The 27,171-nt window shown below is 44.5% G+C and overlaps 2 protein-coding genes, 1 long non-coding RNA gene and 1 other non-coding gene across 6 annotated transcripts in view; 1 reads left to right on the top strand and 3 right to left on the bottom strand.

Moving 5' to 3' along the window:
- The window catches only part of YBX1 (Y-box binding protein 1), a 19,197-nt gene extending 15,028 nt beyond the window's left edge, over positions 1 to 4,169 (bottom strand). Inside the window, exons 1-2 of one of the 2 annotated variants that reach the window (XM_074334540.1) lie at positions 3,858 to 4,169; positions 3,114 to 3,177 (exon numbers count right to left, since the gene is read on the bottom strand). In XM_074334540.1, the coding sequence (XP_074190641.1) occupies positions 3,114 to 3,177; positions 3,858 to 4,023 (230 nt within the window). In that variant the 5' untranslated portion in view covers positions 4,024 to 4,169. The remainder of the gene's footprint in view (positions 1 to 3,113; positions 3,178 to 3,857) is intronic. The other variant, XM_074334539.1, reaches the window with a different exon arrangement.
- Positions 3,185 to 18,997, top strand: LOC141572084 (uncharacterized). The gene is made up of 3 exons (XR_012497194.1): positions 3,185 to 3,506; positions 17,878 to 17,988; positions 18,626 to 18,997. It is a non-coding gene; the product is annotated as an uncharacterized LOC141572084 (long non-coding RNA).
- Positions 8,640 to 27,171, bottom strand: PPIH (peptidylprolyl isomerase H). 2 transcript variants are annotated; one of them, XM_019751169.2, is made up of 10 exons: positions 27,015 to 27,170; positions 26,590 to 26,654; positions 26,247 to 26,270; positions 25,915 to 25,959; positions 25,609 to 25,651; positions 21,831 to 21,923; positions 17,683 to 17,770; positions 17,164 to 17,204; positions 16,299 to 16,388; positions 8,640 to 8,840 (listed from the first exon to the last, which is right to left on the bottom strand). In XM_019751169.2, the coding sequence occupies exons 1-9, from the start codon at positions 27,078 to 27,080 to the stop codon at positions 16,320 to 16,322; spliced, it is 534 nt and encodes a 177-aa protein (XP_019606728.1). In that variant the 5' UTR covers positions 27,081 to 27,170; the 3' UTR covers positions 8,640 to 8,840; positions 16,299 to 16,319. The 2 variants fall into 2 exon arrangements, with proteins under 2 accessions (XP_019606728.1, XP_074190642.1); XM_074334541.1 differs by lacking the exon at positions 21,831 to 21,923 and having other exon boundaries at positions 27,015 to 27,171.
- Positions 18,643 to 18,716, bottom strand: TRNAI-GAU (transfer RNA isoleucine (anticodon GAU)). Its single transcript has one exon. It is a non-coding gene; the product is annotated as a tRNA-Ile (tRNA).

The following is a 27,171-nucleotide window of genomic DNA, read 5'->3' as shown; positions in this document are numbered from 1 at the left end:
GGACGACTTCTGCAACTTCAGATCATGGCTAACACATAACCAGCACCAGCACCGCCAAAGACGTAACCTCACAGCCATGACCAAGTATTTCTGTAAAGGGGTAGCTAAGCTGTTCCCCTGGTAGGCTTCCTATACATCTTCCTAGATGATCGGTAATAAACTCAAATGCATATACAGAAGCCAGGCAGGAGGGCAAATCAATAGGAGAAAACTAAACCTGACAGACTGATAAAGAGACTATATGCTCCACTTATAGGTGGTGATAATATTCATAGCCAGCTGAATTTTTATTTATATGGGACTATATGCCCTAAAGCTAAAATTCAGGTCTTAAAAAATAAATTAATTAAAAACCTGGGTATTTTTGGTGTTACCTCCTGAATTTTTAAATGTCAGTAATTAATTCCAATTCTTTTTAAGACACTATTACTGGTCCAAACAAAACACCGAGGGGAAGATTTTGCTACTAAGTCACCAGTTTGCGACCTCTGCTTATTCAATTCTCTTGGCTCCAAATTCCTTACCTACCCACAAAACTTAGAATGATTAATTAATTTAGCATTTTAAATACTCTGGAGAACAGAAAAGTATTCCTGTTCTGATCAAAAGATGCATGCCTCATTGAAAAATAAATTGTTACTGACTTATGCCCACCTTTTTAGTTTGGTGAGCATGGATTAATCCACAACAGCTGGAAGCAAAAGACAAAACCAGGTTTAAAAAAGCAGAGATTCAAATCCTGAAACCATTGACCTCTGTGGCATCCTTCATGTATCATCCTTCAATGGTACTTTCAACAGTTTTGAATGAAGTTTTTCATAGTAAAATGCAAAATAACTTTTAGGGGCTAATAAACCCTTCTAGTCACATAATCCAATTATTATTTTGCAGATTCAGCACACAAAGAATAACAATGAATTTCTCAGAATTCCTAGATTTCACAGCCTAACAAAATAAAGTAAAAAATTTTGCTGTTTAAAAAAAGCTCTCTTATTTACCACCTTTTATACAATTAAGATAAGGAAAAAACCCTTTAAATAGTAATTCTAACAAAGCTGTACCAATGATTATAATACACAATAATTTAGACTGACATAAATGTTTACAATGAAAATACATTTCTTTAAAGGCAAAAAAATTACATAAAAGCCTTTTATTTTAATTATAAAAATCTTAAGAACCTAGAACATATAATCATAGAACCCAAGAGATGCACGGCAATAATCCCAAACACTGCACCTACTCCTTTATAGACAAAAGCACGTGGTGTCGTGTGTGTCAACCCCGCCCCCCCAAGGTGTCTCCAGCCTTAGCTATATAGAGAACCCTGAACTGCTAACTCCCAGAAATATAGGTCTTTAAGACATTTAAGGCAAAACCCTCCTGGACGTAACTGCAGTCAGATTTTAGTGTCTTTCTCAAAAGTCAGAATCATTGAAATGACCACTTTAGAAATATAAAGCACGTTTGAACCAGTTAATTTGACAAAATAGTTGAGGTCTGTCTGGACAGTCCAAACAAAGGATCATAAAAAGCCAATTTACATTTAATTTGTCCTGGAAGATGACCAGTTGAGTTGATTGCAAGTCAGAACAGAGATATTCAAGTAATGACATCGCATAAAAATTTTGAGTATGTAAAGAACTACTCTTTCATCTTGGGTTATCAATTGTCCACTTCAAAAATATCACAACCTATGTCCATTTAACAAAATACAGCAAGAGAGAAGGCACATGCTACAATTTTTAAAGCACACACAGACTACGGTTCTAACCACTGAAAAAGCTGCAAATTACATTCCTTCCTACCCGAGATATCCTATGATTACATTGTGTCAAGGTTAAAAGCAATGTTTTTCAAGGTATGATCCACAAGCCATGACCACCTGACATTCTTGTTAAAAATGTACCCCAGATCACCCCAATGAATCCAAGCCAGGAAAGAAGAGCTGAAGAATTTGCATTTTAACACCCTTCCAAAGTTAAGCACACTTCAATTCAAAAACCACTATTTTAAGGGTTAAGCCAGTTAGATGGAAATACTAACTTAAATGCTAACAAATTCAGAGCTCAATCAACTAAAAAGCGTTCAAATACAAGCACCAAAGCATTCCCTTCCTCACTAGTAGTAACCCATCATCAAAAAACTGATGGAAAGTGTAGCCTTGGCCTGTCAGGAAGGCAGACAGTGTAAGAACAGATGGCAAATTCCTGAAGATTTTGGAAGAAACAAAATGTTCCCCCCCAACTGCAAATATTGTAAAAACAGACCATCAGATGCTTACAATCTCTTTTGCCCCCCCTACAATAAACGGGTTTTCAAACAATTATGTCTCTCTTTAAGCTTGAGGTTGCCCATTTAATTTCCCTGCAGTAGTGTCCATTTCACATTCGGTATTACTTCTTACTTGTTATGTGTTCTTTTAAACCTCTAGTTGTTTAATACCTTCTAAAGTAAGAATGTAAGAAAACGCTGAGATGACCGTTATCACACCTGTAAGGCCAATATTACCATTAGCATGCACAGTGCCTCTACACCCATGCAACTGCACTACTAGCCTTGGCAGCCATCTTGAAAATGATGCCCGGCTCACAAGGGAGACCACCACGAAGAGTCCTGTGAATACACTGCACCTTACCATCACTATTATAAACAACTCCACGCGTTAATCCTAAAAACGCAGTCTGTCACTTTGCCTTCCAATACGAAGAACAATGTCATCACGGATCTATATGCCATCAATGGGTCACATTTTAAATACCAATTTCAACAACGTGTAAGATGGCAAGGATAAAAATGTGGTGGGCACCGAGTCTCACAGCATCACACTAGAGCTTAGTTTTCTCAGTCTGCCGTTAGAGGAGACGGCTCGCTTAATCCGCACGCCTTTTACATTGCTTTGTACCATAACAAGCCTTTTACGTTAGCTTCAGATCAATATTTAGATGCAAAACAAAGACAATCTCTAGATGCACTAATTTCTTCAGTCATCCAGGAAAACAAAAACCCACTACCACACCAGAGGGAGCAACCGACGCATGCTTCAACAATCCCAAATCCGCAAAGCCTGCAGCTGCGAGCGGAACGTGCAAGAGGTAGGACGGTCAGCTCACCTGTTGATGAAACCATATCCGTTTCTTACATTGAACCATTTTACTGTTCCCAAAACCTTCGTTGCTGGAAGGAGAAAAAAAAAACTCACAATTACCAGACATCCTTTTTTAAAACCGCCACGCTTCAGCATCCGGTCCCTCGAGCGTTTCCCCGCCGCCACCTGACAGCCTTTTTCTTCAGAGCCAGCTCGCCTGGCCACGCTCCGGCCCCCACCGCGCCTCCGCGGTCCACGTGGGTGAGCTCAAGGCACCAGGGCCAGGGTCGCAGGCCCAAGCTGGGTGCGCGCGTAGACAGCCGGCGGCGGGCGCGGCAGCCGGGCGGAGAGCACGTGAGGGAAGGGGAAGCAGCCCAGCCCACTCCGGCCTGCGTAGGCGACTCGCCGCGCCCTCAGGGTACACGCGGAAGGGAGAGGGTGGGGGAACGAAACAACGGCGTGCGGGCCCGGGCGCACGCGGCCAGCGGGGAGGGGAAAGACCCTGCTGCACACGCGGTCAACTACGCGCGGCTGCACGGGGGGAGGGGCGCGCGGCTGCGCGGGGTCCACAGGGGCGCGGGAGCTGGCGCGTGCGCGCCTGCCGGGCACGCGAGCCGGCGTCCGCGAAGGCGCGGGCCTGGGGGAGGGGCAGCCGCGCCGCCGAGTCGGTCCCCGCCGGCCGCGCGCCCGCCGGCTCGCCCCGCTTCGGGTAACGGTTCCACCGCCAGGCTTTCCTACGGCCCAACCCCCGCCCCTTTCCGGCCCTTACCGATGACCTTCTTGTCCCCGCCGGCAGGCGCCGCCGATGTAAGGCCGCCCGGGCCGCCGCTCCCTGCGCCGCTGCCCGTGGTGCCGGGCTTGGTGTCGGCAGCGCTGAGGGCGGGGGCGGCGGGGGGGGCGGCGGGCGGCTGCTGGGTCTCGGCCTCGCTGCTCATGGTTGCGGTGATGGTGACTGGGGCCGGCTGCGGCAGCTGCGGCTCCTCCCGGGGTGTGATGGTAACTAGGCCGGCGGCGGCGGTGGGGCTGCTCAGGGCTCTCTGGGGTCCGCTCTCCGCTCCCGCTACCGATCGAACTAGCGAGAATGGCGGGACGGGCGGGATAAGCCTTGAGATCGACCCGCCCTAAGCATCGCTCACTGGCCAGGAGTGCTGTCAATCTTGCCACCTGACCCCAATTGCTGACTTCTATTGGCTAATACTTTATCACTCCTGCACTTTCATTGGCTCTTAGGCGGCTAATTTGGCCGACCTACAACCGTTCCTGCCTCCGCCGCCGCCGCCATAGAGACCGGAACTAGAATTAGAGTAGAGTCGCCACGAGAACCATAGAGTACCGAGAGGACGGGCAGAGAGAACGTGACTTTCACTACGCTGCAGCCTGGGCAGGCGGGCCATACATCCAGGATTGTATCCTGGTGGTAGGAAAGGCACGGCCAAACGCTTGAGCCAGGATTACCCGGCCGGAACCGGGAGCTTGAAAGGGGCCCCGTCGACACCTTAGCTCCATGTGGAAAGAAGGCCTCCCTCCCTTCCTGCTCCAAATATGGTCCTTGTGACCTCAGGCAGTTACTGTGGATAGAGCCTGCATTCTACAATGGCCGTGCTACTCGCGGCACAGCCGAGTGTTTCTGGACCAGACTTAAACGTATGCATTCAAGGAGTGTCCGTTTTCGGCGGAGCGGTCATCTTCGAGGGACCACGCAGGCTTCTCAGGCTGCCCCTGCTCAGCATTTTTAGGACGGAGGGCGGGGGCGTACTCCATGGGGACCTGTCTTCCCATCCATATTACCAAGCATGTAAGAATTGTCTTGTTAAATATTCAGGTCTTTTTCTATTGGCCGCAAATCAGATTTAATCTCAAATCACGTTTATTGAGCAAGCTAGGCATTTTTCTTGCGTTTTATTCTAACAGTCACGTGAAATAAGGATTACTATCCATGTTTCACAAACGATCTATACTTGAGGCTGCCACATGCTGTAGCTGAAGTCCTTCATTCGTTGTTTAGTAAGCGTCTACTATCTGCTGGGAATGGACTAGTGCACCAGATTCTGCCTTAAATTCAGTCTGGGGATGAAAGCAGAAATTTAAACTCGCAACACCACAGCGTTGCAAAAGCACAAAGCAATTTGGGAGTAAAGGTAGAAGAAGGCGGAGTGCTGACTCCAGGCACGTGGAAGTTTATGCAAAGGCCGAGAGACAAGAGATGGGGTCTGGGGGAAATGCAAGTAACGTAGTCCAGTAAGACTAGAATGAAGACATTGTGTTATAGAGGTAGGCTGGGTCAAACTGGGATTTTATTTGAAATTTATCCTAAGGGCAATAGTGATAAGGGTAATTTAGAGTTGTAAGTAAGGAGTGTCATAATTTTTTTAATGGCTGCTGAGTGGAGAATGGGTTGTAGGGGGGCAAAAATGGAAGTCGTAGGGAAAACAGGCTAGTGCAACAGTCCTTAACCCTACCAGTATCATCTAGGCCTGTCAATTCCACTTCCTAAAGGCATCAGTGAATCAGTCCTAAAAACCTCTAATCCTGTCATTCCTACTGCCCTACTGTAGTGTAGGCCATTATCAACTATTACTTAGAGCAGAAGCAGGCAAACTTTCTGTAAGGGCCAAATAATATGTACTTTAAGCTTTGCAGGCCAGACAATTCTGTCTCAACTACTCAACCTTAGAGCCTGTAATCAGCCACTGACAGTCAGTAAACAGGTTCCCCTGTTCCAAACTATGGACACTAAAATTTGAAATTCATGTAATTTTTACATGTCACAAAGTATTCTTTGGACTGTTTCAACTGTTTAAACATTTAAAAACCATTCTTATTCTTAGCTATATGCCATTGGAAAACACAGTGAGAGGGCCTGCCAACTGTAGTTTGCTGACACCTGGCTTAGAGCACTCCTAGCTGGTCTCTCTATCGCTTTCTTACTCTAATATTCCCCACCACAACATCCAGAGTGTTCTTTTGAAAACATCTGATTATGACACTGTTTTACCTAAAATCTTTCAGTGACTACCACTACCCTTAGGATTGTCCAAATGCCGTAATGTGGTTTATAGGACTCCGTATGACTTCTCTAAACTTACTCCCCACTTGTCTTTAACTTCTTTGCCCAACCTTCCAGGTGATTTTAGCCGTTGGGCTATCACATACTATTCCCTCTACCTGTAACACTTCCTCTTTCCTTTCTCCTTTGCCTGCTTAACTCTATCCTTTAGGTCTTGCCTGAGATGCTATTAGGTGACAAGACTCTCCTATCCTAACACTGAATTGCACTAATTAAATCTTCCCAGCCAGACTATGAATTCCTGGAGCACCTAGCATACCTGACACACAGTATCTTAATAAATTTGTTAAATAAATGAGATGGTGTAGAAAAGGGATTGGAGAAGGTACAGGCAGCAGAGAGGTCATCTGCGCAACTGTGCCAGTAATCCAGGTGAAAAAAGGCTTGCGGCAACAATGTGTATGGAGAGAATTAGGTGGAACCTAGAGCTGCTATTCATCTGTGCCAGCTCCAGATGACTTTTGACTGCTAAGAAGAAACTGCAAAAGGCACTTCTGCCAACACTGAGGACAGTGTGCCCCTATAGGCTTGCAAGCTTTTTCCCAAAGTGGAGTTAGAAAGACAATAATGACAGCAGCACCTGAGAATAAGTGAGCAACCTTCCCTATGTATTAATAACTGCTTTGAAGGGATGGCTTCTCAAGCAGAAATATAAATTCTGTAACATTTGTCTTTATAATGTTACTTAAAAGTATCATTAGTTACTCATCCAATTACTTCACTAAGCTGTCTCCTGCTAAGTGGACATAAAGATGAGCTCTTTCCTACTAGTTTCCTTGTGGCCACCTCTCTACCACTGCAGAGATGGTACTGAAGCACTGCAGGACAATCAGTTTATGTTAAAATGCGTCTCCTGTTCCAAGGTGGGAGCTCTCTGCTCCACAGTTCTGCTAGACCCCCTGCTACCCTGAGTGCACACTGCCCAGCATGGTGACCACAGTTCAGACAACTCCAGTGCCTACCTTTACAAAGTGATGTGAAAGGCAAGGGGGGTTCATTTCAAGAATCTCCTTTGCAAAATCACTTTTACCTTTGTCCCCATCTCTGACAGACTGGCCCAGGAACACAGTTCCCTCTTCCTGGAAAGTCCCCCCCCCCCCCCCTTATCTCCTGGCTAATTCCAGCCAATCTGGCAATATTTACCTCAAATGTTACCTCTTCTCTTAGTCCTGGTCTCGCCACTCTGCTCCCATAGCACCTTGTACATACCATTACCATTCACACAACAAATGTTTATTAAGCAGTTACTAGGTACTAGATGCTTACCTCTTCTAGGTGCTGAGGACACAGTAAAAAAAAAAGAAAAAAACACAACCGAAAAATGAAAAAAAACCTGACCAAAATCCCTGTCCTCATTAGGGCTCACATTCTAATACTCATCGCATTGTATTGAAACTGTGCCTGTCTCCTGTCACAAGCATGGGCCACATCTGACTCATCTTTGCAGCTCCAATGTCCAGGACAGAGACTGGCATAGAATGCAGGTGCCAAGTGTCACTGAATTCAACTGAATGGCCCATCACAAGAAGGTCAACTCCAATCCCAGCTGCTCATCCTCCTTCCTATCTTTAATTCCATCCTGTTTGGTTCCTTGGTCAGTTTTTCAGTGCGTCCCCTGAACCATGTTTACTTAGCTACAGAGTTGCAAATACCTATACTATAGGGCTCTTGTATAGCTCACCGTCTCCCTTGTCTCCCAATACACTGAAACGACACTTTTAACCAGGTTCTATTTTCATAAAATTCAGCTCTCTGCTATCTCTGCTGCTGCAGTGGCCTGCTGCTAGTGGTTATGAGTCAACTGTCCATCAACCAGGAGAAAGGAGAAATGGGAGGACATAGAAATTGTCTCATGAAAGGAACACTAGGGAACTCTCTATACCTCTTGAATATTATACTCAAGGGATCTTTTTACGTCGGGTTATTCCTTTCAAAACATTTTCCAAGGCATATTAGTGTTTACAAGTTACCCTCATGTCCATCCTCTTATTTGAGCCTTTCAACAGTATTATGTAGTATATAGGTATTATTGTCCACATTTTATAGATGAGGATACTGGGGCTCTGAATGGGACAGTGAACTTCTCAAGACCTCAACTGTTTAAAAAAAAAAATGACCCCAGATTCAAACCAAGATTTTGGACTACACTATTCCCACTTTGTCGTGATCGAGACCCATTCTACCAAATGGTCTCCCATCCAAAAATATCCCAAGTTAGTAACCCTTTGCCTGCAGACTCCAGAACTAACTAAACTGAACCTACTGGGAACATCCTTGGAATACATCATTCTGAGGCCCTGGGGCTTTGCCTTCTTTGCTCAATCAACTTGTATGAGGGGACTGCTATAACGGCTCGCAAATCTGAGGCATTCCACTATACATAGCAAGGGCTTGGCTCTGGTCCATGCTGGCCTTGCACCAGGAGCTAAGGCGTGAGGAGATGGAGCTACCATTACAACCGCTGAAAAACAATACACATACAAAAACCCCAAAAACCAAAACACTTTATTTACAGTTGAAAAACATGGAAAATCTTGGGTTCTGAATCTGTGATACTTCCAAGGTCTCTTGATCAAACAGGGCAACAGCTGGCAGGGAAGCAAACACTGGGCCCAATCCAGGTTATCTTACTCAAGAGCATCACCCTGAGCAAGGGAAGGCCCACAATGGCAGAGATGTGGAGGTCTGTGAGGGATGAAGAGACAAGCAGCTCAGAGGAACTGGGAGGGGACGTTCCATGAGAGACAACCTTCCCACCTCCTCTATATTCCTGATCCTCTTTAACCAAAAGAGTAAAACCGGTCTGATTCTTGCCATAGGCCAGACCTTTGGTTCTCCAGAGCAAAGTTGAAAAGTATATTACACAAGAACCAAGAAGAAAGAAACTAACATTTCTGGTCAAGCATATTATCTCATTTACCCTTTACAATTCTGTGCAGTATACATTATACTATTAAGCAAAGGAGAAAACTAGGGTCCCTAGGGTCCCAACGGGTTTAATGGCTTGACCGTGATGGGGGTTCCTGGTATACTGACTCCAAAGCCTATGTCTTTTTTGCCAGACCTTGTGGCACTCTGTGGAGCTCTAGAACAAACAGCAATCTTTCCTTGCAGGTTTTGATCCCAGGGTCATAGAGAAAGGAGATTCCACACCCTCTGTTTATGGCCTTGGAGTTAGCTGCACTAAAAGAACAGGGTGAGTGTCAGATACTACTGTCCCCCTCGCCCCAGACATGGCCACACCCCTCCTCCTCCAGAGGACAGGGAGTCCTGGTGTCATAGTGCAGGCTCAAACAGAAGTTTGACTCTGGGCCCTAAAGCAGAATGTACAAAAATGTCTGAAAGCACTTTATAAGTTGCACGGTGTTCCAGGACCTAAGCTCTATCACAGACCAAGCATATGTCAGTCAGCACGGACCCTGCCTCAAGGAGTTCTCCGTCTGGAGAACACCAGACCAACACATTTGTGAGCCACTGTGTTCAATGTTGTTAACAGATGGATGAACCAAGTCCTAGGAGGACCCAGGAGGGGACCACTGACTCTGTCTAGGCCAGGAAGGAGGAGATGGAGGGGCCAGGGAATAATTCAAACTGATGTTAGCCACACGCTCCTGGGAGGGTCTGGGGGAGAGCAGGATTAGTTAGAACTACACATATACTGTATGTATGTGTTACAAGATACATGCTCGATGTAGAAAATTCAAGCATATACAGGACAATATAAACTGAAAAGAAAGTCTCTTTGCTATCTACCCTGTGGAGGTAACCATTATGAATACTCGGCTATATATCACTACAGAAATTTCTGAAAGTTATTCAAAATAAATAGGATCATGCTGATAGAATGCCCACCTTGACTCTGTCACTTAATTTACCTGGGAAATCTTTCTAAGGCGATGTAGCACTCCCCTGACGAGATGTACCTGTGTGTGAGACCTGGTTATGACGTGGAGCTGTGCCTTTGCATGGTCACGCGCCACATATACCACGTGGTCCCATGAGACGATAATAGAGCTGAGGAATTCCCATCGCCTGGTGACGCTGTAGTCATTGTAATGTCCTAGTGCCATGCGTCACGCACGTGTGTGTGGGGATGCTGGTGTAAACACACCTGCGTTGCCAGTCGTATGGAACTACAGCAACACAATGATGTCCATTGGTAATAACAAATGCCGTGACACTGGCTCATGTATTCGCTATACTGGACTGGACTTTGTATTACTTTAGCGTGTACTCCTTAGAAACACTGGCTGCAGAGCCGTACGCCGTGCTTCCCACACCTCCTGACGGCAGCACTTTCTCTTGGGCTTGGTTTAATCAGCTGTTGTGTTTGTGAATTTAGTGCAGCCCAGCTGCAGTGCTTATAAAGTCCCCAGCAGCGGACAGGCTTGTCCTCCGCCTTCACATCCGCTCACCGACCTCGCACTGCGCAGCCACTGACTCGCCCAGAGCAACTTCGTCTTACAGGCTCCACTCAGGGCAAGGGCCCTATCCAGGCGGACCGTTTTAAATCTTTTATACTGGATTTTTACTGTACTTTTTCTATGTTTACCGGTTTAGGTACACAAATCCTTATCATTGTTACCACTGCTTACAGTATTCAGTGCAGTAACACGTGTACAGGTTTGTAGCCTGGGAGCAATAGGCCATACCACACAGCCGAGGTGTGTAACAGGCTGTACCATCTAGGTTTGTGTAAGCGCTCTGTTTGCACAATGACAGAATCACCTAATAACACATTTCTTATAAGGCAACCCTGTTGTTAAGCAGTGTGTGACTGTACTGAATTTTACTGGAATAGAGCCAGACATTCTCTCCTCTCCCCTCCCTTTTTAGCTGGCAGGACTTCTGACTTTCAGGACAGGGAACAAACAGTGTCGCACACCCAGCAGGCATGCAAATATTTGTTGTCAAATCTCTAGTGCTCTCAAGACCCATATTTTCATGTGGAGCCTCCCTCCTCTTGCCTGCACTGCTGCAGGCTACACCTCCTGGGCCTCCACCCGTCTTCCACATTGCTGCCAGAATCAACTTCCAAGGAAGAAAATTCAAGCAGTGTTCTCCTGCTCAAAATCCTTCAGAGGCTCCCACTGGCTTGGTTCTTTCTGGAGGGTCAGGCCCCCTTTTGAGATTTCAGGAGCACAATGGACTCTCATCCCGTGGAGAAAATAAAAATCTACTTAATGCCTGAGGCCCATCCCCACCCTCAGGATAACGCATGAACTCCTCGGCCTGTACTGGTTTTCACAACTGGCTTGGCCTCCACCAGCCTCACCTCCTACCGTTTGCTTTTCGTACCTTCATGCTTTGGCCATATTTAATTACTTGAAGTTTCTCTTATACTTTCTGCTGTTTCCTGCTTTTGTGCTTTGCTCATGTTGTTCCCTCTGTCTGGAAGGCCCTGCCCAGTTTTTGCCACCTGAGAGGTTCTACTCTTGTGTGTACTCAGCTGAAGGGTCATCTCACCTGCAGCCTTCCCAAACCACTCCAGGCAGACACAGGCATTCACACTTTCCTTACTTTGTCCCAAAACCTCCAGTCTAGTGCTTTATTGTACTGTCATTGTCAGTTTCCCAAGAGACTGCGAGTTCCTTGAAGGCAGGAACTGGGCTTTTCAAATTTATAGCCTCATATGCAGCATGGTACCTCTTTTTATAAAATTTATTTTTCAATTACAGTTGACATACAATAATATGTTAGTTTCAGGCGTACTTAGACATTTATATACCTTAGGAAGTGATCACCCAGCATGGGACCTATCTTAATTAATTAGTGCTGAATTGTGGAATTAATGAAGGAGCAGCCCACGTGCAACCAACACGTCTTTCATAATCTTCCTCTACAGGAATGTATCACATCTACAGGTAGTCCCAGAATGGGGGATATTTCCTAAACCTCAGTCATTCGAATACCACCTTCACAGCTATTACCATGTCCTACATCCACAGGTACTATTGATTTTTAACCAAATCACTATTTGAACTTCAGTAATGCCTCATTATAAGCTATAACTGTAAAATTATGTGTTGTGCTAATTACATATTTTTCCTAAGACACAAATGTTAAAATAAAAGATATTCACACCAACACCACTGAAAGCTGTGTAACCCATGTTTTTCTGATAAGAAGCACCTGAGATGCTAGTTACATACATAGCATCCCACCTCAAAATTAGCTCAATCAAACTCTCCAGGGGAGAGATCTGAGAAATGGTGGGTTTCACAAATGCCCCCAAGTAATTCTTCTCCTTAGGGGAATTTGGGAAATAATGAACTAAAGAAAGTTCTCTACTGCTTGCCACAAATACCAGGTTTGGGGACCACAGGGAGGTGAGCAGCAGTTCAGAGCTCACAGCCACTTGCTTTTCCAAGAGACTCTCTGGCTTTTGACACAGGTTCCACCAGCCCCCGTGAGAGTCTAAGCACAAAGAACTCAGCTCAGACTATGGAGGAGAATCCTGAGGGCCAAGGTTAATTTATGTATACCTAACCAAGTTTATCATAAATAAAAAGCATTCACAGGACCCAGAGATAAAACCAAGGTTTCTACATCTAGAGTCCTACAGAAAACTTCATTGTCACTAAAGTCAAAGTCAGGACCTAAGGCAAAACACAAAAAGTTCTGGAAGAAAGTGCTTCATAGAGAGGAAGAGCTGATCAAGTGACCTCACCTGTCTTCTATCTCCTTCCTATCTTCTTATATTTCCAGCACCTGGGCACAAGGCCTCAAGTGCATGATTAAGTGATAATTTGATTTGAATGCAGTAGATTCCTCCTGGACCAATGCCACCCAGAGATTATCTCCTCCTGGGACTTTTCTGATTGGAATATGGTGGGTTCTCAATTAAAAGGCAGACTCTGTTATTCTCATGTAGCCTCAGCATCACTCAAAGTCAGCATCAGCATTATCTGAGAGCTGGTTAGAAATGCAGTATCTCAGACCCCATCTAGATCCCCTGAATCAGAACCAGCATTTTAACAAGATCTCCTGGTGATTCACATGTGCATTAAAGTTTGAGAAATGCTGCCCAACAGGGTTTGAAAACATTATCTATATGGCTGTCAACCATTATTCTGCCCCAAACAACCTGAGGGATCTAAAACACTCCTATAGGAATTAGAGATGCTTGTAACTTCACAGCTGAGAAGAATGACAGGATGATACCCTGTGCCCTGGGGAATTAATCTCTGCTTTTCCTTACTTTCTCCCAAATCACATTACTGAGAAACCTAAAGTGCGGCACCTGTCTGTGGAATCCCTTTAGGTCAGACTGCCACCTAGATTCCCTAACACCTTAACACCTATGATAGGAATTTTTGGTAAAGTTAAATGAGATAATTCATGCAAAATTCTTGGCTTTATATTTGAGCACAAAAAAGTATTCAAAAAAGAACTACTTTTATTAGCTATGGAAATATCAGCTATGAAAGATTCCATTCTGAGCAAGTCAGGGTTAGGACACCACATGTGGCTTTTTAATTAAAATGAAATAAAATTAAAAATTCAGTTCCTCAGTCATATCAGCCATATTTCAAGCGCTCAATTGTCACACGTGGCTGGAAGCTACCATAACAGCACAAATATAAAACATTTCCACCATCACAGAAATGAACGTCTATTGGACAATTCTGGGCTAGAGGGCCTCTGGAATGTCAAATGGTCCCCGTGGAATTTTGGTTGGAGGCTGAGAAGAGGGGCTTTCAATGGGGGCAAAGGTTTATGTAGTCTCTGCTGATAGAGGATGAGGATTGGGGGAGGGAAGAGGTGGTGATCGCCACCCTCAGAAATCAAACCCCCCAATAAGGATTTCTAGTCATTTTCTATAAGGAACTGAGAACAATATAGAAAAGAGACCCCAAACATAAAGAATTTTTAAACTTTATTCTTTTTGTTATCTTCTGTCCTCTGGTAGTGATCAGTGGTCAAGCTTTCGAAGGAAAAGGACCTATGAGCTCAACTTTAGTTATAACAAAGAAATGAGGGGGAATGCAGGTTGAGCCCCAGCGGCCCCCAGTGCTGGCAGAAAGGAAAGCTCAGGGGGTCAAGTGGGCCTGAGATGGGGCCATGTGGCTGGGTAAGAGAGAGGTCCATGTGCAGCTTCCAGCACGCACTTGTGCATTCCTGCCCCGGCATTTGCTCACAGCAGTCCCCTGCCTAAAATGCCTGACATTCTCCCTCTCTATTAACTCATGTAATACATTTTTACTGAATGCCTATAAGTGCCAGATGCTGTGAACATAAAGTAAGTCACACATAGAAGAATATACAGTCACTAAAATGGTCTGGTATTTCACTAGATCTCCAGTTGGAGAAAAAAAGGCAGAATACAGAAAAACAAAGTCTAGAGAATTTTCTAAGTATAAAATAAAACTAAAGAAATACTAGGGGAAAAAAAACAAACCAGAAGACATTAGGATCTGAGGTAGTAATGACCTTCTTAAACAAGACAAAACACAAAAGCCATAAGGGAAAGATTGATCACTTTGACCTCATCAAAATTTAGAACTTTAGTTTAACAAAGGATATAACCAAAGTTAAGATAAGCAACACATTGTCAATTTTTTCTTAAAATATATTCTGGAGAGAACAGTCACAACATATAAAATAAAGAACTAAGACTCAGAATGTATAACTATTCAAATCAGAAAAAGGTAAAATAAACTATGTGCTACAAACATAGAATGTTTTGTCAGTTTTTTTTGTTTTTTGTTTAAATATGAAGTAGTGTTACTTGAACGGAGGAGGAAGTCTTCAAGACATAATACTACCAAATAGAAAAACAATGATGAACAATATACTATGATACCACTTAGGAAAAACAAAACCTCCCAAAATCAGATAGGCAAAGAAAAGGCCCTGATAGATGTACATCAAACTGATAAAGAAGGTACCTCTGAGGAGAATAGTGAGATTGGGGCTGGGATGACTTTCACTTTAAATGTTTTGTGTGAAAATTTTCACGAGATTACATTATGTTACTTTCATAGTTAAAAAATAACCAGCGGAATGAAATATCTGTACCTTGATTGGATCACTTCTCTTTAGAGCTATAAAAGTTACTTTGTGGACAACTGGAGAGTTTGAACATGTATATTGTGGCTATGAGGAAGGTCTTGTTTTTAGGAGTTGCTTGCTGAAGTGTTAGGAAGTCTTCAACTTTCAAAAGGGAAAGAAATAAAGAGAACGAAGGGAAAGTAAGGAAGGAAAGAAGGAAGGTAGGAAGGAAAGCAGGAGACAGGAGGGTGAATGGCAATGTGAGGAGCTGGAAGAAGGAAAGAAAAAAATAAATGTCAAAGCAAAATGATAAAACAAGAATGTTAATCATTGGTGAATCTGGGTGAAAGGTATATGGGTATTCAATTTACAATTCTTACAACTTTCTGCAGGTTTGAAAATAAGAAAGAACGAGGGTGTGGGGAGAGAGAGAAAGAGAAAGAAGGGAAGGGGGGAGAGAGAGAGAGAGAGAGAGAGAGAGAGAGAGAGAGAGAGACCACCACTCTAGCTGGAGGTGATCAATTTCTCCCTTGAATTCTTATGACACTTAGCAATATCACTCATATTACAAGTGATCACCTCTGAAAATATGTCTTATTCACCGTAAGCTCCTGAAAGGTAGAGGCATCTTTCAATTCTTTGTACCCCTCGGCATGCCTAGCACGATGCCCAGCACACAGCAGGCAGAGCAAAGAGGGGTAGGAGGTGAGGCTGAGAAATGTGTTGTGTTCACCTATGAGGCTGGGAAACACAAAGTCAGGGCCTGGAATGCACCATCAGTTCTGATGAAAAGCATGAAAGATGTGTCTCCTGGCTGCCTAGGCTGGTGCCAGCAGGGCGTCACCCAGAGCTGGAGCCAGGTCTTTCTAGTGGGACCACTGAATGGAACTGTAGTCTAAGGAAGCCGTCAGAAAGTGCCTGATCGTTTTCAGGTTGGTACTTCGTAAACTACAAAGTGGTAGAAAAATAAAGTGCCCAAATAGCCGTTTCTCTTTGATCCTTATAATGACCCTACAGAACAGGCATTATCTCTATATGACAGATGAGGAAGCAGGCCCAGAGAAGGGAAGTGACTTCTGCAACGTCACATAGAGAGGAAATGAGCTAAATCCCATGTCTTCAAGTCTAAGAAGAGAAAGACACACTTACCGTATTCAGGCTTGCTAAGGACTACATCTCCCCACACTGTGAGATCACCACAGGCAGCTTGGGCTTATTGTTGGGGCCTGTGGGAACATTCTAGGAGAGAAAGCACAGTGGACATTCATCCGTCAGACGCACACTCACCGAACATGTACTGATGTCTGCCAGTCCCTGTGCTAAAGACTGAGGGTTCAGAGACTGATACCACAATAGTCCATGTCCTAGCAGACAGGTGGAGCATATAATACAGATCAAATATAAAATGTACCTTTAAAAAATATCAAAGCTATGATATGTAACAATGTAATATGTTATACGAAAGTGTATACAGGGCAGAAGAAGCAACTAAATACACTCTGCTGGAAGAGGTCAGTGATGGATTCACAGAACAGGCAATTATTTGAGCTGGGCCTAGAAGGATGAATGGGGTCCCACCAGGAGGAAGAGCATTCCAGCACGAGCAAAGGCTCAGGAGCGAGAAGCAAGAGGCAGGGATGTGTATGGCGCATTTAGAGAAGCTAGTAGCCTGATCTGACTGGAACATGGAGGAGGCAGTGGCAGAAGGGGTCGTGGAGAGGTATGAGGTCCTGAAGGATCTTGAACGCAAAGCTGAGTAGGATTTCATCAAGTAGGTGAAGGGGCCTCCAGAGCCCAAAACTCAGTGTGCACTAGAGAGGCTAACTATGGGTCAAGAAAACTTGGGAGGCATGTGGGCTCTCCTCCATTTTCTTTAGGAAGTCCACGTAACACAGGCAGTAAAGACAGGGCCTAACAAACACAAGCCTGCCCCGGGTGCTCTAACTCTCGATACTACTGGTAGTAAGTACCAAACCAGAATGACTGAGAAAGAAGAAATCAAACCAGGACTCACCTCAATCTTTCTCATCACTAGAAGTCCATCAATGATTTTTCCTGTAGAAAGAATATGAGTTGGACTTTACTATTCTCATTCGCAAAGCATTTTCCAGGTTCCAATGCCCATTCTCATCTCATTTGATCCTCATACCAACTTCAGGAAATTGATTCAGTGGAGGTGAAATGACTTGCCCAAGGTCACATGTAGTAAGTAGCAGAGTTAGAGGTAAAACCTAGGTCTGAGTGACTGCAAAGCCCCATTGCACCATGCTGTCTGTGTGGTATTTCTTAAGCGCTACCATTTGGGTTTTATTCCCACACATAAAAATCACCCAAATGGTTACACACTTTATCAGATGGCCCCTTTGTCCTTCCACATATCCTCCCCACCTGCCACTACTTCCATCTCCCTTACTACTACTGAGAGCAGTTAAACTGGTCCAGCAGTTTTGGTATAAGAGTGCAGGACTGACTCCTTTGGAAGTCCCACTCGGGGTGAATGGGGTCTGGACCATGGGACAGGAGTAGGACTCACCAAACACTACGTGCTTTCCATCCAGCCAGTCACACTTAGAGCAGGTGATGAAGAACTGGCAGCCATTTGTACTGGGACCGCTGTTCGCCTGATGGAAACCAAATATACTTTCATTGAGATTTCCTAGCCACGCTAGTTGAAGGGCTAGATTCCCAAAAGAGCCTGTAGCTCTGATTCCTCCACATTTTCTTTCAGCAAACATCACTGAACATCTATTATGAGGCAGGGACGGAGCCAGGACCCAGGATACAGAGATGCACAGGACACACAATCTCTGCCCTCAAGCAACTAGATCCTTGAATAAATGTATGTTTCTCCTACAGTGTGAATTTTTATAATGTGAACAATTGTTTATGGGTCTTGCTTTTGCTGTATTTAGTCCAATACTATGTATAACTGAATTATAGTTACAAATTAGCTACCAGGCGACGAAAGGTCTGTTGCCTATGCCATAGCTATTTTGTCTAAATGGCTTTGTACTATATCATAACAATGGTAATTAAAATTTAAGGTGCAAGAAATCACTAGTGCTATGCTGGAAAAAAAAACTATATTTAATCAATGATGTTTACTTTTTACTGGTATATCCCAAATCCTTTATTATTAAATTTTACAGGAAAAAGTATTTAGCCATATCCCCTCTTTCTCTCCCTTGAAATTGTTTTTACATTATTAGATTTAATAACACATTATAAAAGAATAGGCTATAATTACAATGCACAGCGATACTTTGTAGAGACATTTGACTGTCATATGAAGCGTACTTTTGTACATTATATATTGATATCCCTAAATTGCCTTTAATATGCTAAATTCGGATTTTTGTATATCAGCAAACCAAAGTTAAGTTTCAGCAGCACTATCTTACAACAATGTCTGTATAACTATGTGAATATTTTATTGCATACTTCCCTACTTCCCTTATTATTATTATTTTTTTCAGGAGGGCGCAGCTCACAGTGGCCCATGCGGGGATCGAACCAGCAACCTTGGTGTTATCAGCCCCACGCTCTAACCAACTGAGCTAACCGGCCACCCCAAACGCCTACTTCCCTTATTTTGGAAAAGAATGAGTAGAAATGGAAAACTGAAATTAGTACCATTAAAAGCACAGATCTTATAAAACTATTATAGAGGCAAAACGAAATTATTAGATAGATAACTAGCCTTAATCAGATCTTAATGGATTTAAATTGGTTGATTATTTGTTCAACTGTGAAGGAATAAAAATGTGTGTGAAATGCAAAAAATACATCAAAAACAGTGTCTAAGGGTGCGCTCTAATTAGGGATTTTATATTATACTTTAGAAATTGCCCATGTTAAGATGAGGCAATTTTTGGGTTTTGTACACGTATTCAGGAACATTTCATGCATGAAAGTAAGGGACTGCTTGGGCCAATCAGAATAGACCTATACTTTGGAATGAGGGTTAGGTTTCTGAGGGTCCCAATTCCTTCTTTCCTCCTTTTCCTTCCTTTCCTCCTTCCTTCCTTCTTTCCTTGCTTCTTTCTTTCCTTCCCAATCCCCCATCTCTCTCTACCTACCTACCTAGTCTATCTACTTTGCTGCTCAATGTCTCAACATTTATTAGCAAGCAGTCAGGAAAACAGTCATAGAACATGTTTTTATAGCTCTGGAGACATTCTCTGCCTTTAGCCACTTACTTACTCTTCCAGGAAGTATAGCTTACTGGCTTAGAGAATAAACTCTGGAACCAGATGACCTAGCTTTAATCCCAGCTCCACCACTGACTGTGTGACCTTAGTTTAGTCGCATAACCTCTCTGTGCCTCAGTTTCCTCATTTGTATCTATCGTAAAGGATGTTGAGAGGATTAAAATAAATTAATGCAAATAAGGTACCTGTTGAGTAAGTGCTCAATCAGTGTTAGCCATTATTTTGATTATCTTGCAGTTATTCATCAATATCTGCTCAGCACCTTTCAGGTATAAGGATTAGAGATCAATGAGACCCAGTCCCTGCCCTTGAGGAACTCATGATTTAGTGGAGGACATAAGCAAAAACAATTATGCAACAAGGTATGTGACAGCACAACCTAACCGGTGCCGGCCTGAGGGAGCAGAGACCAAGGTTCCTTCCATTCTTCGGACTTGTCCACAGATGCAAACACAACGCATGCACTTAGAGGCGTGCTAATCCTCCTGGCGAAGATCCAAGCCCACCTAAGCCACTTTCGCACCCTTTACCTGCACCTGCCCAGGCTGGAGTTCCTAAAAGGGGGCTTGTAAGCACTGGATCCTACACTGTTTGCTGGGCTAGTCTCGCCCCGTTACTGTGGCATTTCCCTAACTGGCCTCTCCTTTTCCATCTGCCACTCACACTGCAGCCGGGATCCTCGTTCTAAAACACGCTCCTCAAAAAAGTGAGTGGCTCTCTATAACCTCTGAAAGAAAGTCCACACACCTCATCCTTATTCTGCCATTTAAAGCCCTGCAGGAGCCAGACCCACCTGCCTCTCCAGTAGTCTCTACCGACCATTCCCTCCACCATTCACATTCTATGTTCTCATCATCTTTCTCACTTTCTGCCCCTTGGCTATGACATCACGGTCATATATCTCTGTGACCGTGCCTAGGCTGTTTGTTCAACCTGAAATGCCATCCAGTACAGAACTCTCTCAAGAACTCAAATGTCCCCTCCTCTGTGAAGCAGCCTTGCCCACCCCCTTGCAGCAATTATTCTCCTTCCTTGGGGCCCTCACAGTAGTTTTACACACACCTAGGTGGCCTCACCTTAATACACTGATAGCATGGACCACACATACTAGACTTTTCATTTTGCATGTGTGATTCCCCCGTTAGGTGTTAAGTGTCACTACGCAGGAATCAGGTCTTACGCCTTACCACAAGGCCTGAAACACAGTGGATATCAATAAATCTTTACTTGATGAATGCCTGAGTAGATGAGAGGAAGAGTGGGCAAGCAGGACAGAGAATGTGCATGTAAATATTGGGTCTGGGGGAGTGAGAGCTGGGGCATTGACGGGGACATGGTAATGAGGGGGAGCGTGGCAGAGGATTGGAGAGTGAGAGAAGCAAGGTAGTAGAAGTAAGGGAAATGAGGAGGGGGGATGGGTGGCTCAGTTGGTTACAGCGCGAGCTCTGGGCAATGGGGCTGTTGGTTCGATTCCCTCATGGGCTAGTGAGCTGTGCCCTCCGCAAATAGAATGAAGTCAATGAGCTGCCGCTCAGCTCCCTGGTGGCCAGATGGTTCAGTTGGTTAGAGTGCATCCTCTCAACCACAAGGTTGCCGGTTCGACTCCCGCAAGGGAGGGTGGGCTGCGCCCCCTGTAACTAACAACAGCAACTGGACCTGGAGCTGAGCTGCGCCCTCCACAACTAAGACTGAAAGAACAACAACTTGAAGCTGAACGGCACCCTCCACAACTAAGATTGAAAGGACAACAACTTGACTTGGAAAAAAGTCCTGGAAGTGCACACTGTTCCCCAATAAAGTCCTGTTCCCCTTCCCCAATAAAATCTTAAAAAAAAAAGAAAGATTGGTTTTACTAAAAAAAAAAGAAAATGAGGAACGAGGGGGAATAAGGGAAAGTAAACATGGAGTGGGCATGAAGGAGAGTGAGCAGGGGTGGGGTGGGGTAGACGAGCGGGTTTAAGTGAGGTGGGCAGGGTCTGGTGAAGGAGGAAGGAGTGAGGTGTGAGAGTGGGGGTTATAAGTGGGGAGGAGGAGCTGGGACAAAGCAATTGGAGTGGTGAGCAAGGACTGGTGAGTGAGCAAAAGGGGTGCCCAGCCGGTAGGCACTGTGAGTGATGGGCACTGAGAAAGTCCTGGTACGTGGAGCATAAGTGAGTGAACACTGGGTCTTGAAAGCACAACTTGCTCTTTCTGAGCAGCAAGGCTAAAGGCCCAACCACATATCCTGGCTCAAACAAAGAGAAGAAAACACACTTCAGAGTTCAGTTTTGGTTCCCCAGCCTGCCAGTGGGTCCAGTCCAACAAAATCAAACCAGAATGAAAAAGAAGGTGGGTGTGATAGAGATGAGTCCTGGCCCAGCAAAAGAAAAGCATTTGTTTCTATCCTGAGAGACAACATTGAGCCTCAAGAGAGGCCCAGAAATCAGCAGGCTATCAATCTAACCCAAAACCTTGACTGGACATCACTTACCATGGAAAGCAGGCCTGGAGCTGAGTGTCTAAGTTTAAAATTTTCATCTGCAAATGGCCCCCGGTAAATACTGGCGACTCCAGTACCATCTCCCTGAGCAGAGAGACGGGAAATGTTAGCAGCTTGCAAGTGTTGGGCCTCCCAGAGGCCAGACATAGAATGTTGTTGCACCTAAAGCCTAGTTTCTTTACAGTCCACTCTTACTCTTGTTGGTCACCTTGGGAGCCATACCTCTTTGACTCTATCTTGAAATCATAGTAATCCCCATCTACGGCACCTGCAGCCCACAAACTGGCCAGGTCTTCTCACAGATTGGGTACAAGAGGTCACAGCTGGGGCTCTAGAAAGAAAGGTTAAGGGGCAGCCAGATGGCTCAGTTGGTTAGAGCACAAGCTCTGAACAACAGGTTGCTGGTTCAGTTCCCACCTGGGCCAGTGAGCTGCGCCCTCCACAACTACATTGAAGATGAGCTGCCACTGAGCTTCCGGAGGGGCGGCCGGATGGCTCAGTTGGTTAGAGTGCGAGCCTTCAACAAGGCTGTTGGTTCAATTCCTGCATGGAATGGTGGGTTGTGCCTCCTGCAACTAAAGATTGAAAACGGTGACTGGACTTAGAGCTGAGCTGCATCCTCCACAACTAGATTGAAGGACAACGACTTGAAGCTGATGGGCCCTGGAGAGACACAATGTTCCCCAATATTCCCCAATAAAATTAAAAAAAAAAAAAGAAAAAAGGTTAAGACCCAGGCAAAGTAGGGAACGGTTCAGTGATCACATACATAATCCTTGCCATTTCCACAGACTCTCATGCCTGCAGTCATATAAAAATACCCATGTAATTGACTTCTACCCCCGCCTATGTGGGTATGTGGGTGGGGGGGCTCTTGGAAGTCTAGTCTGTACAACATGATGCCACCCTCCTGATTGGTCCAGGCCCAGGGGAAGATGCCTAATTCATGTCAGGCCAACTAGAGTTCCTTTTCAGGGAATCATAAACAATAGGTGCTCTCTGAAGTTGAACTTGTATCATGTAAATCTGTAAGCTAGAGATGACATTTTCTGCAAGGTGGACTGGAGAACAGAAAGGGAATGCAACATACATGTGTAGAGAGCACTAGAGACGCAGAGAGAAAGCACTGCCTTGGTTCTATGTGGCTTTCCAGTTCCCAGTCCTGTTTCTTCCTTTGAGTTCCATGCATCATAAATCCCCAATTTCTGCTTCAACTAGCTTTACCTGCATTATCTCTTTGCTCTTCCAATAGCCCTGTGGAATAAGCATTATCATCGTCCCCATTTTTCAGGTGAGCAATCTTAAGTCCGGGTAATGAAGCCACCTGACCAAGGATGTACACGCAGCACCTTAACAGAATCCCTGGGATTTAAAGTAATAACGAGAGGTGCCAAAAAACCAATCTTCCCCAGCCAGTTAATACAGGGAAAGAATATTGGGTGCGTGACAGAAAGAGGATTAACATAAGCTAGGGAAAAAAGGAAAATTGTCAAATTCAAACCTTTATTTGACTAAAAATTAATAAAACCAATCTCTGTATAGTGGAAAAACCTGGATTTGAATTCCAGGACTATCATTTATGAGCTGGGGAAACCACTCCTATCTCTGAGCCTCAGTTTCCTCAATTATCAAATGAGGATAAAATCACCTACTCTTTACAGCACTGCCATGAAGACCCAATTCGTGTCTGAGAAAAGGCTTTGTAATCGATACAGCACTATACAAATGTGAGCTATTCTATCTCTAAATGTATGTCTGTATCTATCTACGTAAAGTCATACCTACATACAGAAGGAAGAGAAAACACATTCATTTCTAACTTCCCAATAAACCTAGGGGACAGATCAGTTACCATATCATTCTCTACAATCACACTATCTATTGCTCTCCAGAAGCCAGAATAGGGAAAATGACAAAATTAATTTTCAGTGCAAACAACAGAAAGCAACCTAAGTCTTCAACAATAGTGGATAGATCAAATAAATTCACTCTCTATTCATAATGGAATATTAGGTAGCTATTAGAAAAAAAAGTTTTGAAAGAAGACAATGCCAAGGGAAAATGTAGACAATTATTAAGTACAAAAAAATTAAAACATACGTATAATCTTAAGTCTGTTAAAAATCATATTTGACACACATGCATGTGCCAAGACAAGACTGGCAGCTGTAAACTAAAATGCCAAGAGTTTATTCCTTGACAGGCAAGATTCCTTGAGAGATAATTTATTTTCTTTTTTGCACTTTTCTTTGGCAACCAGAAAAAAAACAAAAAACAAAAAACAAATATTGAAACAAACAAATATGCTTGGTCCAATTTTAGAAGGTCTGAAATCTTGCTTCTTCTGTCTCTTGCTCATTCTATTTTTTCATCTCTAAGGGTAGCTCTGAGCAATGGGTTCTCTCTGATACTCAACCTTCTGGCTGACCAACTACTGTCTAACCCTGGGGCTATCGGCAAGTGATGGGATGTGCCTGGCAAAAACCAGTAAGAAGTTGGTCCTGTCCCTGCTAACACAATATGGCAATATAGGAGCCAATGGGAAGAAAGAAAAGAAGGCAAACAGTTTCTCAGCCCTTCTTACCAGCAAACAAAAAAGTATATGGTCACCCCAAGCCCCACTACCATCAGTAGTGGCCAGAGGTTGCAAACTTAATGTCTATGAGGGCAGGTGACATAAATAAGGGAAGCAGGTGATGGAGAGTATGGTGACATGGCAAGGACACACCCTGCCTAAAAGGAGTAGTTACTTGACTCCAACTAATTGTCGCTGCATGAGAAACACAGGCCTACTGCACCCCTATTTTCCATTCTTTAGAGAGGAAACAAGATTCCAGAATTTTTCGGTGAAATTTCTCAGTTTTACATCACACAGATGAAACCAAATATATCTGAAAGTCTGATTTGGCCTAAAATCTGCCACTTTGTAACACTATGTAGATAGGAAAGAGAGAGATCATAAAAAAAACTCATTAAGAGTCAAAGTAAGTAAGTATACACATGAAGGAGAAAGTATGTCTCCTACGTCCAAGAAAACAGCAACAGGGTTACCCAAATGATACTAGTAAGAAAGACCTTTCTCAGAAGGGGATGGGTAAGGACAAAAGGTTTAAGAATGAAAAAATGTGGTTTATTCAGCACCCTCTAAAGTCAGGGGAAGAGGAGAACACTTAATATGGGAGATACATAGTCTAGTCACAAGAAAGTCATGCTTAGTAATGAAGGACTATTCCAGTGGGCTCTTCCAGTGAATAGACAAAATATCCCTCCAGAATAATCTACCTCTCCTGCTCTGATTCCTTGCACATGAATCAACTTCTGATTAAAAACTCAGATTTCCAGGCACTGATACCAGAAGTCAAAGGGAAAATGGGGCATAAGCATTTAGCTCACTGAAGAGGGACTTACTACCACTTAGTTAAAACAAATTGCATCTGATTTCTAGCTAAGTTTCAAGTGACTAATTAATATGGGTCTGTCATGGATCAGCTACATGTATGCTGGGAAAGATCAGTCAGTTTCTAGCCCTTATAAGGCTGATATTTGGAAGTTAGTGACTCAATCAAAGTGCTGATGGCTGTCCTCTAGTGGTACAGTGAGTAGGAGCCAGCAACTCTCAAGGACATTGCCATCCCCGTCTCTTCCCCCCATCAAACTTGGCTATTGTTCTCAAGTCTTAAGACTGGGTCTCTGTAATAAAAATAGCAGCAACAGCGATAGCAACAACAAAAAGTCTACAAGTCTTTGATAGGAAAGGAACACTACTTACGTTAACAAAATCTCCACCCTGAATCATGAAATCCTTTATGACCCTGAAACAGAGAACAAAGGATTCTAAGATTCTATGGTTTAGAAAACATTGACTTAGTCATTGTAGTTTAGATTAACTTTTATTTCAAAATACAATGTTTATCACTTTGGCTTTTAATAAATCTTCAAATCAATTGTTGAGGTCACAAAAACATTCCTTCTCAAGATCTAAGAATTATCCTGTGGTTTTATTTTCCTCTAAAGAGACTAATCCCCCAAGGAAATAATTCTAAAAGCCCCCAGCATGGTTTGCCATGGGCCTTACCTGTGGAAAGTGCTCCCTTTGTATCCAATCGGAACCCCATCTTTTCTATAATCAAAAAGAAAAGGACTTGGAATGATGACAGGTAACCAACCATAAACCTTTCCAATATATCACACACTAGAGCCAAAGGGACAAAGAGACGCGCCTAAAGATGGTCAGGACAAGAGAAATAAAAATGGCAAATGAACTGAAGATAGACCTTCGGAGTATTAGTTTCTATTACTGTCACCAGAAATCATTCAAGGCCTGACGGTGGTTCCCCAGGACCCTAACTGCAGGCCCAGGACAGCCCTCAGGAGCAAGCAGAGAAGTCAACCACGTCTGAGACTGACCTGAATTCTCCAGTGCAGAACTGCCTGAAAGGGAAAAGAGGGAAAGGCTCAGTCACAGTGACATCACAGCAGTGAGCGCCCCTAACCCCCGGAAGGAAGAGCGCAGACACTGGCGTCAGCAAGCCCACCAACCGGCCAGCCAGACGTCCAGATCCCCAGGCATACAGACAACATAAACTGACGTGGGAATCGTCAAAACGGGGACAATTCAGACAGAGCGATACCCAGAGGAATCAGCTCTCAAGGGCAGTGAGTGGGGAGACAGAGGTAGGAAGACGGTTCCGCGGCCTGGGGCCCAGCTTCTGCTTCGGTTAATCCGGCAGAGCTGGAAGCATCTCCTTACCTAAAGTTCTCAGCCGTCTTAGGCACAACGTCTGCAAAGAGCTCGATCTTCATGCGGCCAACTTCCTGCAACCGGCGGGAGACGGTCAGAAGGCCCGGTCCAAGACGGTGAAGGCCTCACCGAAGAGGGACCGTGAAGGCCTGACCCCTCCTTCCCCCATGAACTCGCTCTCTCCTACCTCTGCCCCAATAGCTTATCCTTTCGTTCCGCTCAGACTTCCCACAAGCGGAGCGCTAAGGTGGGTGCTAAAGAGGGACCAGACCTCTCATCCTCCTCCCCTCACCACTCCTCCCAGGCCGGCAGGTTCTGGCCTAATTTCCCTTTCTGGCTTCCCGAGCCCGCTATCCCTGGACGGGCGAGTTCTGCCTGCCGGGCCCCGTGCAGTTTCCCTTCGGCGCAGGGCTGGGTGGCTTCCTGGACCTCACCTGGCCGCCAATGCTGACATCGAAGAACACCACGGGGTTGACAGGGCTTGAATTTGCCACCGCCATGGCTCTGACCCGGAAGCAGAAGCCGGGAGCGCCGGGTTCCTGTGAACCCAATCCCCGCTTTGCAGGTTTGGACTCGGGCGCAGGCGCGGGA

Source organism: Rhinolophus sinicus, linkage group LG06 (genome assembly GCF_036562045.2).
Source record: "Rhinolophus sinicus isolate RSC01 linkage group LG06, ASM3656204v1, whole genome shotgun sequence".
Taxonomy (NCBI): Eukaryota; Metazoa; Chordata; class Mammalia; order Chiroptera; family Rhinolophidae; genus Rhinolophus; species Rhinolophus sinicus.
The sequence above is the reverse complement of the archived record's forward strand: the minus strand, read 5'-3'. Positions and strand labels throughout refer to the sequence as shown.